The sequence below is a fragment of the Coenobita brevimanus genome, chromosome 75, assembly GCF_032717465.1.
Source record: "Coenobita brevimanus isolate Jiangsu-jjx chromosome 75, ASM3271746v2, whole genome shotgun sequence".
Taxonomy (NCBI): Eukaryota; Metazoa; Arthropoda; class Malacostraca; order Decapoda; family Coenobitidae; genus Coenobita; species Coenobita brevimanus.
This window is the reverse complement of record NC_137028.1, coordinates 18,376,157-18,390,844: the sequence shown is the minus strand read 5'-3', so window position 1 is coordinate 18,390,844 and position 14,688 is coordinate 18,376,157. Positions and strand designations below refer to the sequence as shown.

Genomic DNA, 14,688 nt, shown 5'->3' with positions numbered 1-14,688 from the left:
CTCTGCTATGATACCAATGTAAAATACAACTGACAGCAGTCTATTATGCCCATACTCCTTTGCAGCATCTGCCCCTCCACAACACATTCATTTCGAACACCATACTCACAGCTCAGACAATTCTTCAATATAATATCAACAGAAGACCTCTCGAAGTGACCACTTAAAGTGGCCAGTATCCTGCAGTTCAATGGGTTCGCATCCAGATGAGCCTGGGGTTGCAACAATAACAGCAACAGTCATATCAACATTCTAAAGTACAGTATTATATTTTCAAACAGAGACCAAACAGATGAACAGCAATGGGTATTTAATTATTTTTAAGGTAATTTAATTCTTACATATTCAAGTCTTCCCAGAACATAAAATTCACATGCATGCACTTCTCATGCAGAAGGGTAACCAAGCTCAAATATCTGCAGAATGCTGCAGAGTATAGGCAGGGTAGTCGATGACACAATGTTTACAGTTAATGAAAGTACTGTCTTTATTAATTTTAAGAATAATATCATAGAAAGGTAGCTTACAGAGAATCTCCAATTTTCTTTCTATGCTTGCTGTGATAACCTGAGCACTTACTATACAACCATGAAATCATAAAATAATATTGTATACAGTACACTGCTTTCTTCTGATGTATCAAATTGTTAATGGAATGCCTTATCTAAACTGGCATGCTTACATAAACTTTTTACATACATCTCTGCTTATGGAGGTTTACTTGCTATTTCTGACAAACTCACTGTACCACTGTATATTGTCAAAATATTCTGTAAATATCAAGGCTCAATCATAACAGTCATGCATTTTTGCTACTGGTAGCTGCTGTATATTATTACAACAAAGATGCAGTCCAATAACAAATTAATTTGATCTTTTTTCCTTTATTCTTGATTAACTTTGACATCACAACTTAGAACTGTCAGTTGATACTGTGCACCTGGTAAAAACAACAGGCCAATAATATTGCTCATTACCAAAAATGCACACTGAGCTAATGTTTCATTTTTTTGGTTTAGATTTAAAATTCTGCTGGGATCTTTTATCTCGTTTAACTCTCTTCTTCATTTTCTTAGCTTTCATAGTTTTTCTTGGATGAATCCATTTTGGGACAGTGCCATGCTCCTTGATAACAGCTCTCAGAGAACTTGTGGCTGAGCTCTCAGGTTTTTCTTCTTTTGGTGCTTCTGACACCTCCATGTCATTCTCTGAAAGCTTTTTGATCTTGATTGACCCCATACTCCTGACAACTGAAAAACAATTTATTTAATAACTAATATGGGTATGACACACACATAAGAAACAAAAAATTAGTTAAGAAATAGGCGACACACTTTTCTGTATTTCTGGAGGCAAATGCAAAGTTTTTAAGCATAGAGGAACCACGATACAGTACTAAGAAAAGAGGAGCAAAGAAAACTATGGTATTCCAAATAATCTTTTTTTTTTTTTTCTTCTTCTTCTTCTTCTTTTTACAGTGGAAATGACAGCACCTGAAGAAAGAGATCCTGTAGTCAGACTATTGAACACTGGATGATGCAGTATAAAAAACTGCTGACTGCTGGTAAAAAATTGAGGTCACAGGTGTAACGCTCCACACCTTACAGATCGCTGACCATACTGGCAGCTACTGATCCTTTCACCTGTTGGAGGTTATCCATGAGTTGAAATCAGAAGCAATTTCCTTCTTGCTGATTTCCTCAGCCTGAATATCTCTTAAACAAAACCTCAAAGTCTCCTCTGGGGACTTTCCATTTCATATTCACATCTGCAAGCTTCTACATTCAGTCATATACTTCTGCCTTCTTAATATGCATCACCTCTCTGATATTTTTTAGCCAAATCTCTCTTGCAGTCCTTCACAACCAGGAGTGGCAATAATTTCTTTGATTTTTCTACCCACTTCCCATTGCAGCAATGGAACTAGCATCTGTTCCTCCTGCAATCAACATGATCCCCAGGTAACAAAACTCCTCCCAGCATTCCAAAGGGCTGTCTTCCAAACTGAAACTTTCTGCTCTATCATCCACAGCCTGGACACCCCTACATACCGGGTATCGCATAATTAAAATGTTTCATCTCCTGCAGTCTACCTCAAACACCACTGCATCTTCAATGGACCCACATATTACAAACTGCATACAGGACCGAATTCCTTCAAACATCTTTTTTACTCACAAGACCAAGCAATCTGTTTTACACTGCTTCCCTCAAACCTAATGACTACCGTATGACCTTTGTTTTAACAGTACATATTTGATTAACAATCCTTACTGGTTTGACCTTTATGTAAATTAGGAACTCTAATATCTAGGAGCTGTCTATGTATCAGTGGTACATGGCATGTGACTGAAGTTTACTAGTTGGTGATCTATCTATCTATCTATCTATTGCCTGACGCCTCAATCCCGTTTGGGGTGGCCACAAACAAATCGCCTCCAAGTCGCCCTGTCCTCCGCCATTTCACTGCCCTGCTCCCAACTCACACCCCCCTCTCATATACCTCTCCACCCCATCCCTCCATCTCCTCCTCAGCCTCCCCCTCCCTCTTCCCCCCTCCACCTCACTCACATACACTCTCTTCGTCAGTCTTTCACCCTCCATCCTCTCCACATGGCCAAACCACCTCAGTGTGTTCCTCATAACGCTTCCTATCACATCCACACCAACACCACAGCGCTCCTTTATATCCTCATTCGTCAGCCTGTCTCTCCACGTGATGAGACTCTTAAACTTTCTGAAGGTAAGCTAGAGTAATCAGTCAATTATTCTCAGTACAATATTATTTTGACTTCAAACACTAAGAATCTGTTGGTATAAAATCAAAATGCAGTATCTTAGCTCTACAGTCATTCAGATTGAAGTTTTTTTTTTTTTTTCATAAACTTACCCTCAGCAGCATCCCTCACAATAACAGAATCCTGATTATTCTGTACAGTGTTCAACAAACGCACCAGCTCTTTTTTGCCATAACGCACACGTTTTTCTCGCTTATTTCTTCTTAGAAGTTTGTTCCGTAACCCTCTAGCCATATTGTGTCGTCGCAGCTACAATCTGCAGTAGAATAATGACTATAAAAAACTGTACAGGTACTGTAGTATCTGTTATACTTAACATTAAATGGATTGGTCTGAATGGCTAGGTTACAGGTACCGGTAAACAAAAAGATAAGTATCCTCTAATCATAAACTATTCCAAGTTACATAAAAAATACCTAATACTCAAATCTATGATGGATTTTTCGAGAAATGGAAAGGGTTATTGAAGAATCTTTAACCATTATTCAAATCTCTGATGAAACTGCTGGAGAGATCCCATGCACAGAACTTACAATTGTATATTATTATTCTCAACAGACCATAATGTAATTATCATTGTGATTGATTTAAAAAGTTGGGAAAATGTGTAAATCTGAAGAAAACTATACAACCTCATCTGTTTTACATTCAAACCACGGCAAGTAGCCACCCGTGATGTCAGACTATCGGGTTGCTTCGGCTCCATCACTAATCATTCGCCCCTACAAACCAAACCAGGTAAGACTTAACCTGGTAAAACACAAACAACTGAACTGGGAGTCACCGGAGGTCAAGGGTGGAACAGCAGAAGAAAAACATCAAGCAAAGAAACTGACAGACCTTATGGAGAGAAAATTTTTGACACAATATGAGGGAGGGGGGGGTGAGTTGGGAGGAGGGTAGTCAAATGGTGGGTGACAGAGCGACTTGGAGGCGTTTTGTCTGCGGCCACCCTTTGCGGGATTAGGGCGTCGGGCTATAGATAGAGATAGATAGTAACTAAGCCAACAAGGGGGTCCAACATCCTAGACCTGAATTTTAGCACCAATCAAGGAATAATATACAAATATGAATTTTTTGAAACCACCATGTTTGATCACAAATTTTGCAGAGCCACAGTCACAATTAATGCACTAATAAACAAGTCACCACAGCATGGATGCAAAACCCTATCAGGAATGGGAAAACTAAATTTACACCATAAGGAAATAAACTGGCCTGCTATAAAAATCACACTAATAATCGAATGGGTGGCAGTCTTGGTGGATGATAATGTTGACAGAATACTCTCTACGGTACTTGTACTAGAATATGCAAAGATATATGCGAAGCCTATGTACAGTACCACCAAAAAATCCCTCAAAAAAGAAAAGACAAATACCAAAAGACCAATGGATTCTTAAGAGAAAGAGAAGCCTCTGCAAAGCCAAAGTGGCAAGAAATTCTCCACATCACAAAGCTACCAAACTGCAAGAGGCTCTCCTGGAAATAGAAAATAAACTACTGAAATCCCATGATCAAGAGAATAAGAGAAGAACTATAAGAAGTCTACAATATAAATGATAATTCAAAGTTCTTGACATACACAAACAAAAAGACTAAGAACATAACAGTGGTGGGCCTACTAGAAGATGACAAAGGAAACCTAGTGGGTGACCCAATGAAAATGGCAAGTATCCTCAAGACACAATATGAAAGGGTCTTCAGTGTACCTAACCCTGACAAAATCATGGATGACTCAGCAGCTTTCTCCGAAGCACAGGCAGCCAAACCTACTCCAAAGCTGACTAACATAAACCCAGGAACTGACGAAAAAATCAAAGCCGTTGATACCATAGCCATGGATTCAGCAGCAGGACCAGATGGCTTTAGCGCAAAGTTCTTAATGACCTGCAAAAATGAGCTGGCACTACCACTGAAGCTAATAGTCACCAAGTCTCTGGCTATTGACATAGTTCCCTCATCCCTGAAGGAGGGAATATTGACTCTGATCCACAAAGGAGGCAACAAAGGACTGTCCAAAAACCATCGGCCTGTGCTCCTGACCTCCCACGTTATTAAAATAACTGAATGTGTCCTCAGAAAAAGACTGTATGAGCACATGGAGGAGACTGATGCATTTAATGAGGGTCAACATAGGTTCAGAAAAGGCTGATCTTGCCTGTCACAGCTACTCGTTCATCAGGACGCCATATTGGAAGATATTACCAAGGGTGGATATGTCAATGAGATTTACGTGGACTTCGCCAAGGCATTCGACAAAGTTGACCATGGCCTTGTTCTCCATAAACTGAGGGACCTTGGCATAGGGGGAAACCTTGGAAAGTGGATGCACAGTTTCTTGACAGACAGAAGACAGAAAGTAACAGTCCAAGGGCACCTCTCCGACCCGAGTGAAGTGAAAAGTGGAGTTCCAGAGGGGTCAGTGCTAGGACCTCTTTTGTTTCTGATCAAGATCAGAGACATAGATAAAGAACTTCAGTATTCTCAGGCCAAATCATCTGCTGATGACACAGGGGTGAAGAGGAAGATTGGCAAAAGATGACGTGGCCCTGCTACAAGAAGACCTAGATTGTTTACTAGACTGGGCTGATACCAACAACACGAAAATGAATGGCATGAAATTCGAACTGAGATATGGCCCACTGCAGAACACCAAACAGGGAACTAGCTACCAGGTCCACCAGCAAAACATCGCCCCAAAAGAACATGTGCATGACCTGGGAGTTATTATGAGTGCAGATGGAACTTTCTCCCAACATATAAACTGCACCAGCAATACAGCCAGCAAACTTACCGGGTGGATCCTCAGGACCTTTCAAGCATGAAAGAGGGCTTGTATGTTGACTCTCTGGAATGCCTTTGCCCTCCCTAAACTAGAATACTGCTGTCAACACTGGACCCATACAAGACAGCGGATATCATTAAACTGGAATCCTTACAAAGGACATTCACAAGCAGAATCTGGGGTTTTGTGCATATGAATTATAGGGAGCAGCTGAAGGAGTTAAAACTATACCGGTACTCTCTACAAAGAGGATGTGAGCACTACCTAGTGATCTATGTATGGAAGATGGTCTTGTGCCTGATGTGGGGCTGAAGGTAAATAAACACCTAAGAAAAGGACGACCGTGCTACATCAAGAGGACAGAGGCTACACACTAGAGAACAGCAACAATCATACACGACTGCTTCACAAGAAATGGAGCTCGTCTCTTCAATGTTGTGCCAAAGGCAATCAGGGAGCTGACAGAGATCACAACTGACTTTCAGGCATCAGCTGGACAGATGGTTGGTAACACTATTGGACAAGCCAGGACTCTTGCAAACTGCCGATGGTTGCGCGCCTTTAGGCTCTTAAGGTTTCAGATTTACGAGCCAAATAAATTTTTAGTAGCTAAACTGACTACGAGCCAAAATATTTTACGAGCAATATGTATATTAATTTATTTACACATCGTGATGATTAGAATCATGTAATGAGGTTTTAAACATTCACAATGGCAACAAGGAAAGACGTAATAATCGATTGCAACGTCCTTTTTTTGTTCATTTAAGTGAGATTTACTTATTTTGTAGTTTACTGGGTTTTGAAGTGGATGTATTTTCTCCTCGCCAAACAAGAGCCCTGCAAGCTTTCTTTTGTACTGTTTGTTTTTTTCTTGGAAGGAATGATTTGTGGGCTCTTGGCTTTTGGTTCCTTCTTTCTTGGGGGGGGGGAAATGCTTTTGGTTCCTTCTTTCTTGGGAAAAAAAAAAAAAAAAAAAAGGGATACCCCAGCTTTGCAAGCATCTCATTGGCAAACCTACAGAATACCTGAGAAGCAGAGCTGCCTGGTCACAACGGAGGTCCATCTTACCTACACTCATGGAGGGCAAAATTCTACAAAGTAAACAAAGTAAGTACAATATTAATTTTTTTTTTTTTAATGCGAAGAAGAAGGAACCAATGGCCACGAGCCTGCAACAACTGTTTCTTCCACAAGAAAAACAAAATACAAGAGTGAGCCAAATTCAAGATCCATTCATTTCGAGATGCCTGGACACACTGCGTTTGAAAGACTGGAGATCATAGGAAGCAGGAAATACAGACAGAGGGAGACTTCCAGAGTTGACCTGCTGCATAAATGAACGACTGCGAGTAACGGTTAATTCTTGCATCAGAGAGTTGCACAGAAAAGGGATGACAGTTTGCTGCTAGACGGGTGCTATGCGCCCGTCGAAGAGGTGGAGGAATGCAGGCAGACAGTTCAGAGGAGCAGTGTCCACTGAAGTGATAGAAAAGAGATAAAGATGCAACAGTGTGGTGATGAGACAGAGGCTGTAGAGAGACAGTAAGAGGAGGAGAGTTAATGAGATGAAAAGACTTTGACTCCACCCTATTGAGAAGAGCTGTATGTGGGGAACCTCCCCATACGTGAGAGTTGTACTCCACACAGGGGCAGATAAAACTCATGTATAGAGTCAATAATTGTGCAGGGGTGAAGAAAGAATGGAGTTGGCTTAGCACACCTAATCTCTTGCACGCAGATTTTACAAGTGATGTAATGTGATCATTCCAAGATAAGTCCCGAGTAAATGAAACCCCAAGCATGTTCAAGGATGATGCAGGATTAAGCCGAATATTATTAAACATTAGTGGGTACACCTGTGGAAGATTTTGTCGGGTTGATAGGTGTAAGAACTGAGTCTTTGATGCATTAAAAATAACCAGATTATTTTTACCCCAGTCAGAGATACGAGCCAAGTCAGACATTAGGTGTGCCATAGCCTCATCCCTTGTTTGTTGAAGTAACTGCTGAGATGGGCGTTGCGGGAACCGAATGGAAGGGTGAAGGGTGGAGTATGAGTGGATAGGGTCAGACGTACAGCTTAGAAGGTCAATGATGAATAAAAGGAAGAGAGTTGGTGATAGGACAGAGCCCTGAGGAACACCACTGTTGACAGATCTAGGAGAAGAACGAAGGCCATCTACAACAGTGGCTACAGAACAACCAGAAAGGAAGCTAGAGATGAAGGCACAGATAGAAGGATAGAAACCGTAAGAGGGCAGCTTGGAAATTAAAGATTTATGCCAGACTCCATCGAAAGCCTTTGAGATGTCAAGTGCAATAGCAAAGATTTCGCCAAAGTCCCGAAAGGAGGATGACCAGGAGTCTGAAAGGTAGGCGAGAAGATCGCCAGTGGAGCGTCCCTGATGGAACCAATACTGATGATCAGAAAGAAGGTTGTAATGGGAAAGATGCTTTAAAATTTTTCTAATAAGAACTGACTCGAAATCTTTTGAGATACAGGATGTTAAAGCAATTGGACAATAGTTAGAGGGTTGGGAATGGTCACCCTTCTTTGGGACTGGCTGAATGAGAGCAAACTTCTAGCAAGAAAGAAAGGTACAAGTTGATGGACAAAGTCGAAAGAGTTTGCCTAGGCAGGGTGTAGGCACAGAAGCACAGTTCTTAAGAACAACAGGAGGGACTCCATCAGGCCCATATGCCTTGTTAGTACTGAGGCCTGTGATGACAGAAAATACATCAGCTGAAGAAATTTTAATGTCAGCCATGAGGAAGTCTAAGAGGGGAAGTGATGGGGGAATAGCACCGGATTCATCTAAGGTGTATTTGGAGGAGAAAGTCTGAGCGAAGAGATCTGCTTTATCAGTAGAAGAAATACCTACAGAGCCGTCAGAATAGAAAAGAGGAGGGAAGGATGATGAGGTAAATGTTAGAAAGGTTTATGGCAAGGTGCCGGAAGGAGCAGGATGAATTCGAGTTGGAGAGTTGAGGGCATTTAGTACGGATGAAATTATTTTTAGCAGAGCGAAGAACAGACTTAGGACGACTCCGGGCAGAAACGTATAAAAGATGTGATTCTGAGGTGGATTGGCTCCGGTACCTTTTATAGGCCCTCTCCTTGTTGCGGATAGCATTAGAACAAGCGTGATTAAACTAAGGCTTTCTTGCATTAGTCAAAGGATATGAGAAAGGAGTGTATGCTTCCATGCCTGAGAGAATAACCTCCGTTATGCGCAAGGCACACTCAGATGGTTCCCAGCTATGGAAGCAATAATCATTCCAGGGAAAATCAAAGAAGTGCTGCCTGAGGGCCTCCCAATCCGCAGCTCCAAAGTGCCACAGAAGACATTTCTTTGGAGGGTCCATAGGCCATACTGGAGCGATAGGACAGGTTAAGGTGATATGGTTGTGATCGGAGGAGCCCAACGGAGGGAAAAGATTGACAGAGTAAGCAGAAGGATTAGTTGTATGGAAGAGGTCAAGTATGTCGGAGCTCTCTCCAAGGCAGTCAGGGATCTGGGTAGGGTGCTATACAAGCTGCTCTATGGCATTAAGGATAGAAAAGGTGTAGGCTTGTTCACCAGGTTCGTTTCGTTTTCGTTTCGTTTTTAAAGGCTCCAACATGCTTGCATGTGTCGGCCTTGGTCACCTAATGGCGGCTCTCCACGCTGCACAATCCATTGCAGCCTCCCTGTTCAGTCCCTTAGCCCTAAGGTCACACTTAATGACCTCGTCCCATGTCTTTCTCGGTCTACCCCTCATAACCCCACCCCCAATATTAACACTTCTCACCTTCCTCACCCAATTATCATCCCCCATCCTCTCCACATGTCCAAACCACCTCAATCTACCTCTCCTCATCACAACACCAATACACTCCAGTCCCATCCTACCTCTCAACTCTTCCACTGTAAACCCAACCCCTCCAGGCCTTGGACGCAGGGACGCACTGCACATCCACCTAATCATTGTCATTTCTGTACGTCTGAGCCAGCGAATGTCTTCCTCCTTCACTGCCCAGGTCTCACTGCCATACAGCATTACACTCCTAACACATGCTGCATACAAAGACCCCTTAGCACGTAGGGAGAGCCCTCTCAATGTCAGGAGAGGCAAGAGCTCCCTGAACTTCTTCCAACCACTTCTCACCCTAGCCACAGAGCTAGCTCCAGCCCCACCTCCAGCACACAACATGTCTCCCAAATAACAAAACTCTTCCACACACTCAAGAGATTCACCAGCAATTTCAATCCTTTCACGTCTGACGATCTCCACCTGCTCACCCCGGCACACCGTACACATAAAATCAGCATTATCTCGCAGTCTACCTCTGATACCACTACATCTCTTATGCACCCATTTATCACACACACCGCACAAGATGGAATTACTTCCCACGCCCTTGTGGCAAACTGCACATGGCCAGCCTCCCTCGTCTTTGACAGTACCGCCACCAACCCTAGATATCATCACTTTTGTTTTATCTGCATTTACCCTTAAACCCTTTTGCCCCATACCATCTCTCCACTTCCTAAACCTTTCCTCCACCTCCCTTTCATTCTCTGCAATCAACACCAAATCATCAGCATACAACAACTCCCATGGGAGTCCGTTTCTAAAGTCACGTGAAAGGGCTTCAAGTACCATGATAAACAACATGGGACTCAAGACTGACCCCTGATGCACACCAACATTCACGGAAAACTCATCACTCAAATCTCCATTCACTCTCACCTGGGTGTGAGCACCCACATACATGGCCATAACCACCCTAACCAGCCACTCCTCCAAGCCAAGCTTTCTCATTGCCCACTTCACCACCTCTCTAGGGACTCTGTCAAAGGCCTTTTCCAAATCAACAAAAACAAAATAAAGATCCCTTCTCCTACCAATATATTTTTCCTGAAGCTGTCAAACAATGAATATGGCATCAGTGGTCCCCCTACCTGGCATAAACCCAAACTGCATCTCATCAATATTCACTCTTTCTCTAATCTTACCTTCTAAAACTCTCTCCATTACCTTCATTATCTGATCTAAAAGCTTTATACCTCTATAATTTCCTCTTTCCAGGGCATCACCCTTTCCTTTATACACATTTACAATTACACTCTTCAGCCGATCATCCGGGACAACACACTCATAAATAATCCTATTTATCAGGTCAGTGACTAAACTCACCCCTATATCGCCTGAGGCCTTCAACATTTCGGCAGTCAACCCAGACACATCTGCTGTCTTCCCCACCCTCATCCTGCCTATTGCCTCACTCACAGTAGCAGTATCAATCAAAGGCCAAGGGCCAGACACTGGATCTGCTGGCTCCAAACCTTCCCTGTCCCAGTCAAACTCCTCATTCAACAACCGGTTATAATGCTCTCTCCATGCATCTTTAATATCCTCACTGTTCACCACTACCCTTCCTTCATCATTCTTCACACACTGCTCACCTATGATATCCCGATTATCCCTCTTCACCTGACCCGCCACCCTAAATATATTTTTCCTTTCCCCATGATTTAGGTTATCAAGTAATTGTCTCTGTGACTCAGACTTTGCCCTGTATACCCCTCTCCTAGCCCTACGCTTGGCAGCCAAATATTCCTCTTTGCTACCACCTTTCTTCCATTCCCGGAAAAGCCTTCTTTTCTCCTTAATTGCAGCTTCTACACCCTCATCCCACCACCAAGTTACTTTATGTCTTGGTGGTCCTCTTGTCCAGCCGCATGTTACATCAGTAACTCTCAAGAAATTGTTCTTGAGGGCTCTGTACTGTTCATTAACGCCTCTGTCTACAGCTCCCTGTTCAGCCACCACTCTCCTCAACTCGCTATAGAAGGCATCCCTCACTACTTGGTTTTTCAGCTTCCATATTTTCCTCCTAGGTACATAAGTCCTCTTTTTCATCACTTGTTCTTTAAGCACCATATCACAAATCAATAGTTTGTGCTGCTGCACACACTCCTCACTTCCTATAACTTTAACATCCCTCACTAACCTCCTATTGGCCCTCCTAACCAGAAAATAATCAATCTGACTGCTATTTCCCCCAGACTCATATGTAATTAACCTACTGTCTCTTTTCCTAAAATATGTGTTGCACACAATCATGTCCGTTGCCTCCCCAAACTCGAGTATCCTTTCCCCTTCTGCATTCCTTAGACCATATGCACATCCCCCATGCACTCCTTCATAACCTTGTGCTGCTTCACCTACATGGCCATTTAAGTCCCCTCCCAAAATCACTATCTCATCATCCCACATACCACCCACTACACGTATTAAATCATCCCAAAATCTATCTTTCTCTGATTCATCCAATCCTGCCTGTGGAGCATATGCCGATATAATCACAGCTATCTTTCTTCCCAACAGAATTTTCACTACCAATATCCTATCGCTTACTCTCAAAACATTCATAACATATTCCACCCATTTCTCCGCAACCATCACACCAACACCTCCATATCCGTCTGTCCCCCACCCTGCCAAAACAACTTATAGCAACAGTCCTTCCCAACAATCTTTCTGGTTGATCCACCCCTGTACCGGACTTCCTGCAAACACGCCACATCCACCCACCTCCTACTGAATGCCTCAACGACTTCCCCAGGTGGATCAGTGAAAGAAGAGGAGAGCCAAAGGTGGTGGTGGTGAACATTGAAATCTCTAGAACCAAGATTTCAGAGAAAGAAGAAATGGATAGAATGTGTTCCATTGTAGAAGTAAGATAGTCAAAGAAGTTTTGATAGTAGAATTAGCGGATAAGTAAACAGCGCAAATATATTTAGTCAGAGAATGACAAGAAAGCCGAAGCCAGAGTGTAGAGAATTCAGAGGAATTGAGTTCAAGAACATGAGAGTAAGATAAGTCGTTGCGTATGTATACACAACAGCCACCCTTGGCTTTGAAATGAGTGTAGAGAAAGTAGGAAGATAAAGAAAAGGGTTTGCTGTCAGTTGCCTCAGACAGCTGAGTCTCAGTTAGGAAAAGATGGTGAGGTTTAGAGGAGGAGCGGTGGTACTCAACAGAGCGAAAGTTGGAGGAAAGGCTATAAATGTTGCTGAAATGAAGAAGTGAATCAGACAGTGGTTCCAGGCAGCTCGGGTCATCACCGGGAGAGGGTCAGAAGGTGGGGGCATTTATGGTCCCCCCCCCCCCGGGGACTTCAAAGCTATGTATGTTGAAGCCATGATTACAGCACTTTTTTGAATTTTGGAAAATGAAGCGTAATGTGTACTGTGCATGTAGGCTGGTGTTGGAGAGCATGCTGGCCTACTCTCCGTGTTACTGAGACACTGAAAAAGTTCAACAAAGGGGGATGGTTTGGAACAAGTCCCGAGGGCTGATGAAACAGGAGCTCCAGCTCTCTCTGTCAGCGGCTTTTCATCCACCTTGGGAATACTGCCCTTCTTGACTGGTGCTACAGTCTACTCCTGTAAAATGTAGCAAGTGAGCTTTTTTATACACTTTCACCTGTGTAACAATGATGTAATTACCAATTTCTAGAAAATATGCTAATAAATATTAACATACACTGCCAAAAATTTCCACTGAAATTTGCTTGGCAGCTAGGGGTGCAAGGTGGTAAGGGAGGGTTAAGTTGAATTGGGGAAAGTAATATGGGAAATAAGCAAACTTCAATACAAAGGTCAAAACTGAGATAAAAAAAAATATCTATAAACAAAAGCATAAACGGACCACTTAAGAGGCGTAAATCAAGAGGAGGGGTAAAAATTCAGATGAAAGGCTTGCCTAGCCCTTAAGTAAAATATACCTCACAACAGCTGAAGTTAACACGGTGTGACCATGAAAACTCAATCCTACCTTCGGCATACACATATTAACTACATTTTTGACGAATAGTATATGTTCCTACCACTATTTTATGCTACCATCTGCTGTTCAGTCCCACGTGTTGTTGTTATTGGTGACAACAATCGAGTAGGGGTTACGGACTATTGTCTGCATTATTTATCTAGATTTGCTTTTGAGTTAATGGCTAATAAAATACACAAAGACTGTTACAATAACCCAAAACATTTATTAGCTTCTAGTGATCTTTATTAAATAAATCACAATAAGTGCCAGACGCCGTTGCCTGCAACTTTACTTACGTTTACTCACCTGCTACCCTTTTTTATACTGGTTAGTTAGGTTATGTGAGGAGCCGCATAAAGGAAAACAAGGGTAGCACAAATCTGCAGGTACGCCAGTCAAATAGGACAACAAAAGCAATCTAAAATTATCAATGGAAAAGACAGTCATGTACGGTACAGTCGGGGAAGAAAGAAGCTGGACACAATTGGCGGCCTCTGGCAACAACTCCTATAGTAAACACGTAGGTGGTAGCGGATATGCATGAATGAAGGGGTAACGTTTGTATCGAAGTGTGTGACTGGTCGGCACACCACCGTCTGTCATTGCCATGTAGTCAAATATTGGAGAGGGTTTTGAGTATGAATACGCTATGTGGTAGATATAATAGATATTCACGCTGTGTCATAGGACATATAATATCTTAATCTGACAGTTGATTAGCTGTATTGATTAATGTCACTCATATTTAAGGCACTGTGCAGCTGAAAGTATTTGTGGAGTCAAAAGCATCTGTCTTCAGAGTAGGTTCAATATGAGACCGAAGCCTCAGATCCTTGAATAAATCATAATTATTATCAATCGCAATACATAATTTATTGGCGAGTTCGTTTGTATGGTTCATTAACGAATATGTCGTTGAAATACAACATTGGTTCTGATAATCTTTATGACTTTGCTACGTTCTGAGTCAGTAGAAACGTTCCTTCCATGAACGTGGACAGAGCTTCATTGAGCACCATCCCTTACCGTGCTGGGGGTGGGAGGAACCGTGAACACACGCACGATTTTTTAGTTTCTTCATTCAACTGCTAATGAAAAACTACTATGCAATTGCTAAACAAATGTTTGCTCCGTCCATGATAACAAGAGACTGCTCCTTGATAAGACAGATATCTCTGATACTGAAAACATTCCTTTTAGGTGATGTCCATCACACGTTTTCCCTCTCGAGTTGAGGTGGTGAGTTGGTAGGGTGAAGTATGGCCTTTTCAACGGCAC

General features: G+C 42.4%; 1 protein-coding gene across 3 annotated transcripts; it reads right to left on the bottom strand.

Moving 5' to 3' along the window:
* Window positions 1-239: 239 nt before the first annotated feature.
* LOC145408050 (uncharacterized) lies at window positions 240-13,517 on the bottom strand. Of its 3 annotated transcripts, none has more exons than XM_080278848.1 (3): window positions 13,469-13,517; window positions 2,891-3,054; window positions 240-1,250 (listed from the first exon to the last, which is right to left on the bottom strand). In XM_080278848.1, exons 2-3 carry the CDS (start codon window positions 3,030-3,032, stop codon window positions 1,003-1,005), a joined length of 390 nt encoding a protein of 129 aa, XP_080134974.1. In that variant the 5' UTR covers window positions 3,033-3,054; window positions 13,469-13,517; the 3' UTR covers window positions 240-1,002. The 3 variants fall into 3 exon arrangements, with proteins under 3 accessions (XP_080134974.1, XP_080134975.1, XP_080134977.1); XM_080278849.1 differs by having other exon boundaries at window positions 13,417-13,479; XM_080278851.1 differs by lacking the exon at window positions 13,469-13,517 and adding an exon at window positions 13,367-13,468.
* Window positions 13,518-14,688: the final 1,171 nt, after the last annotated feature.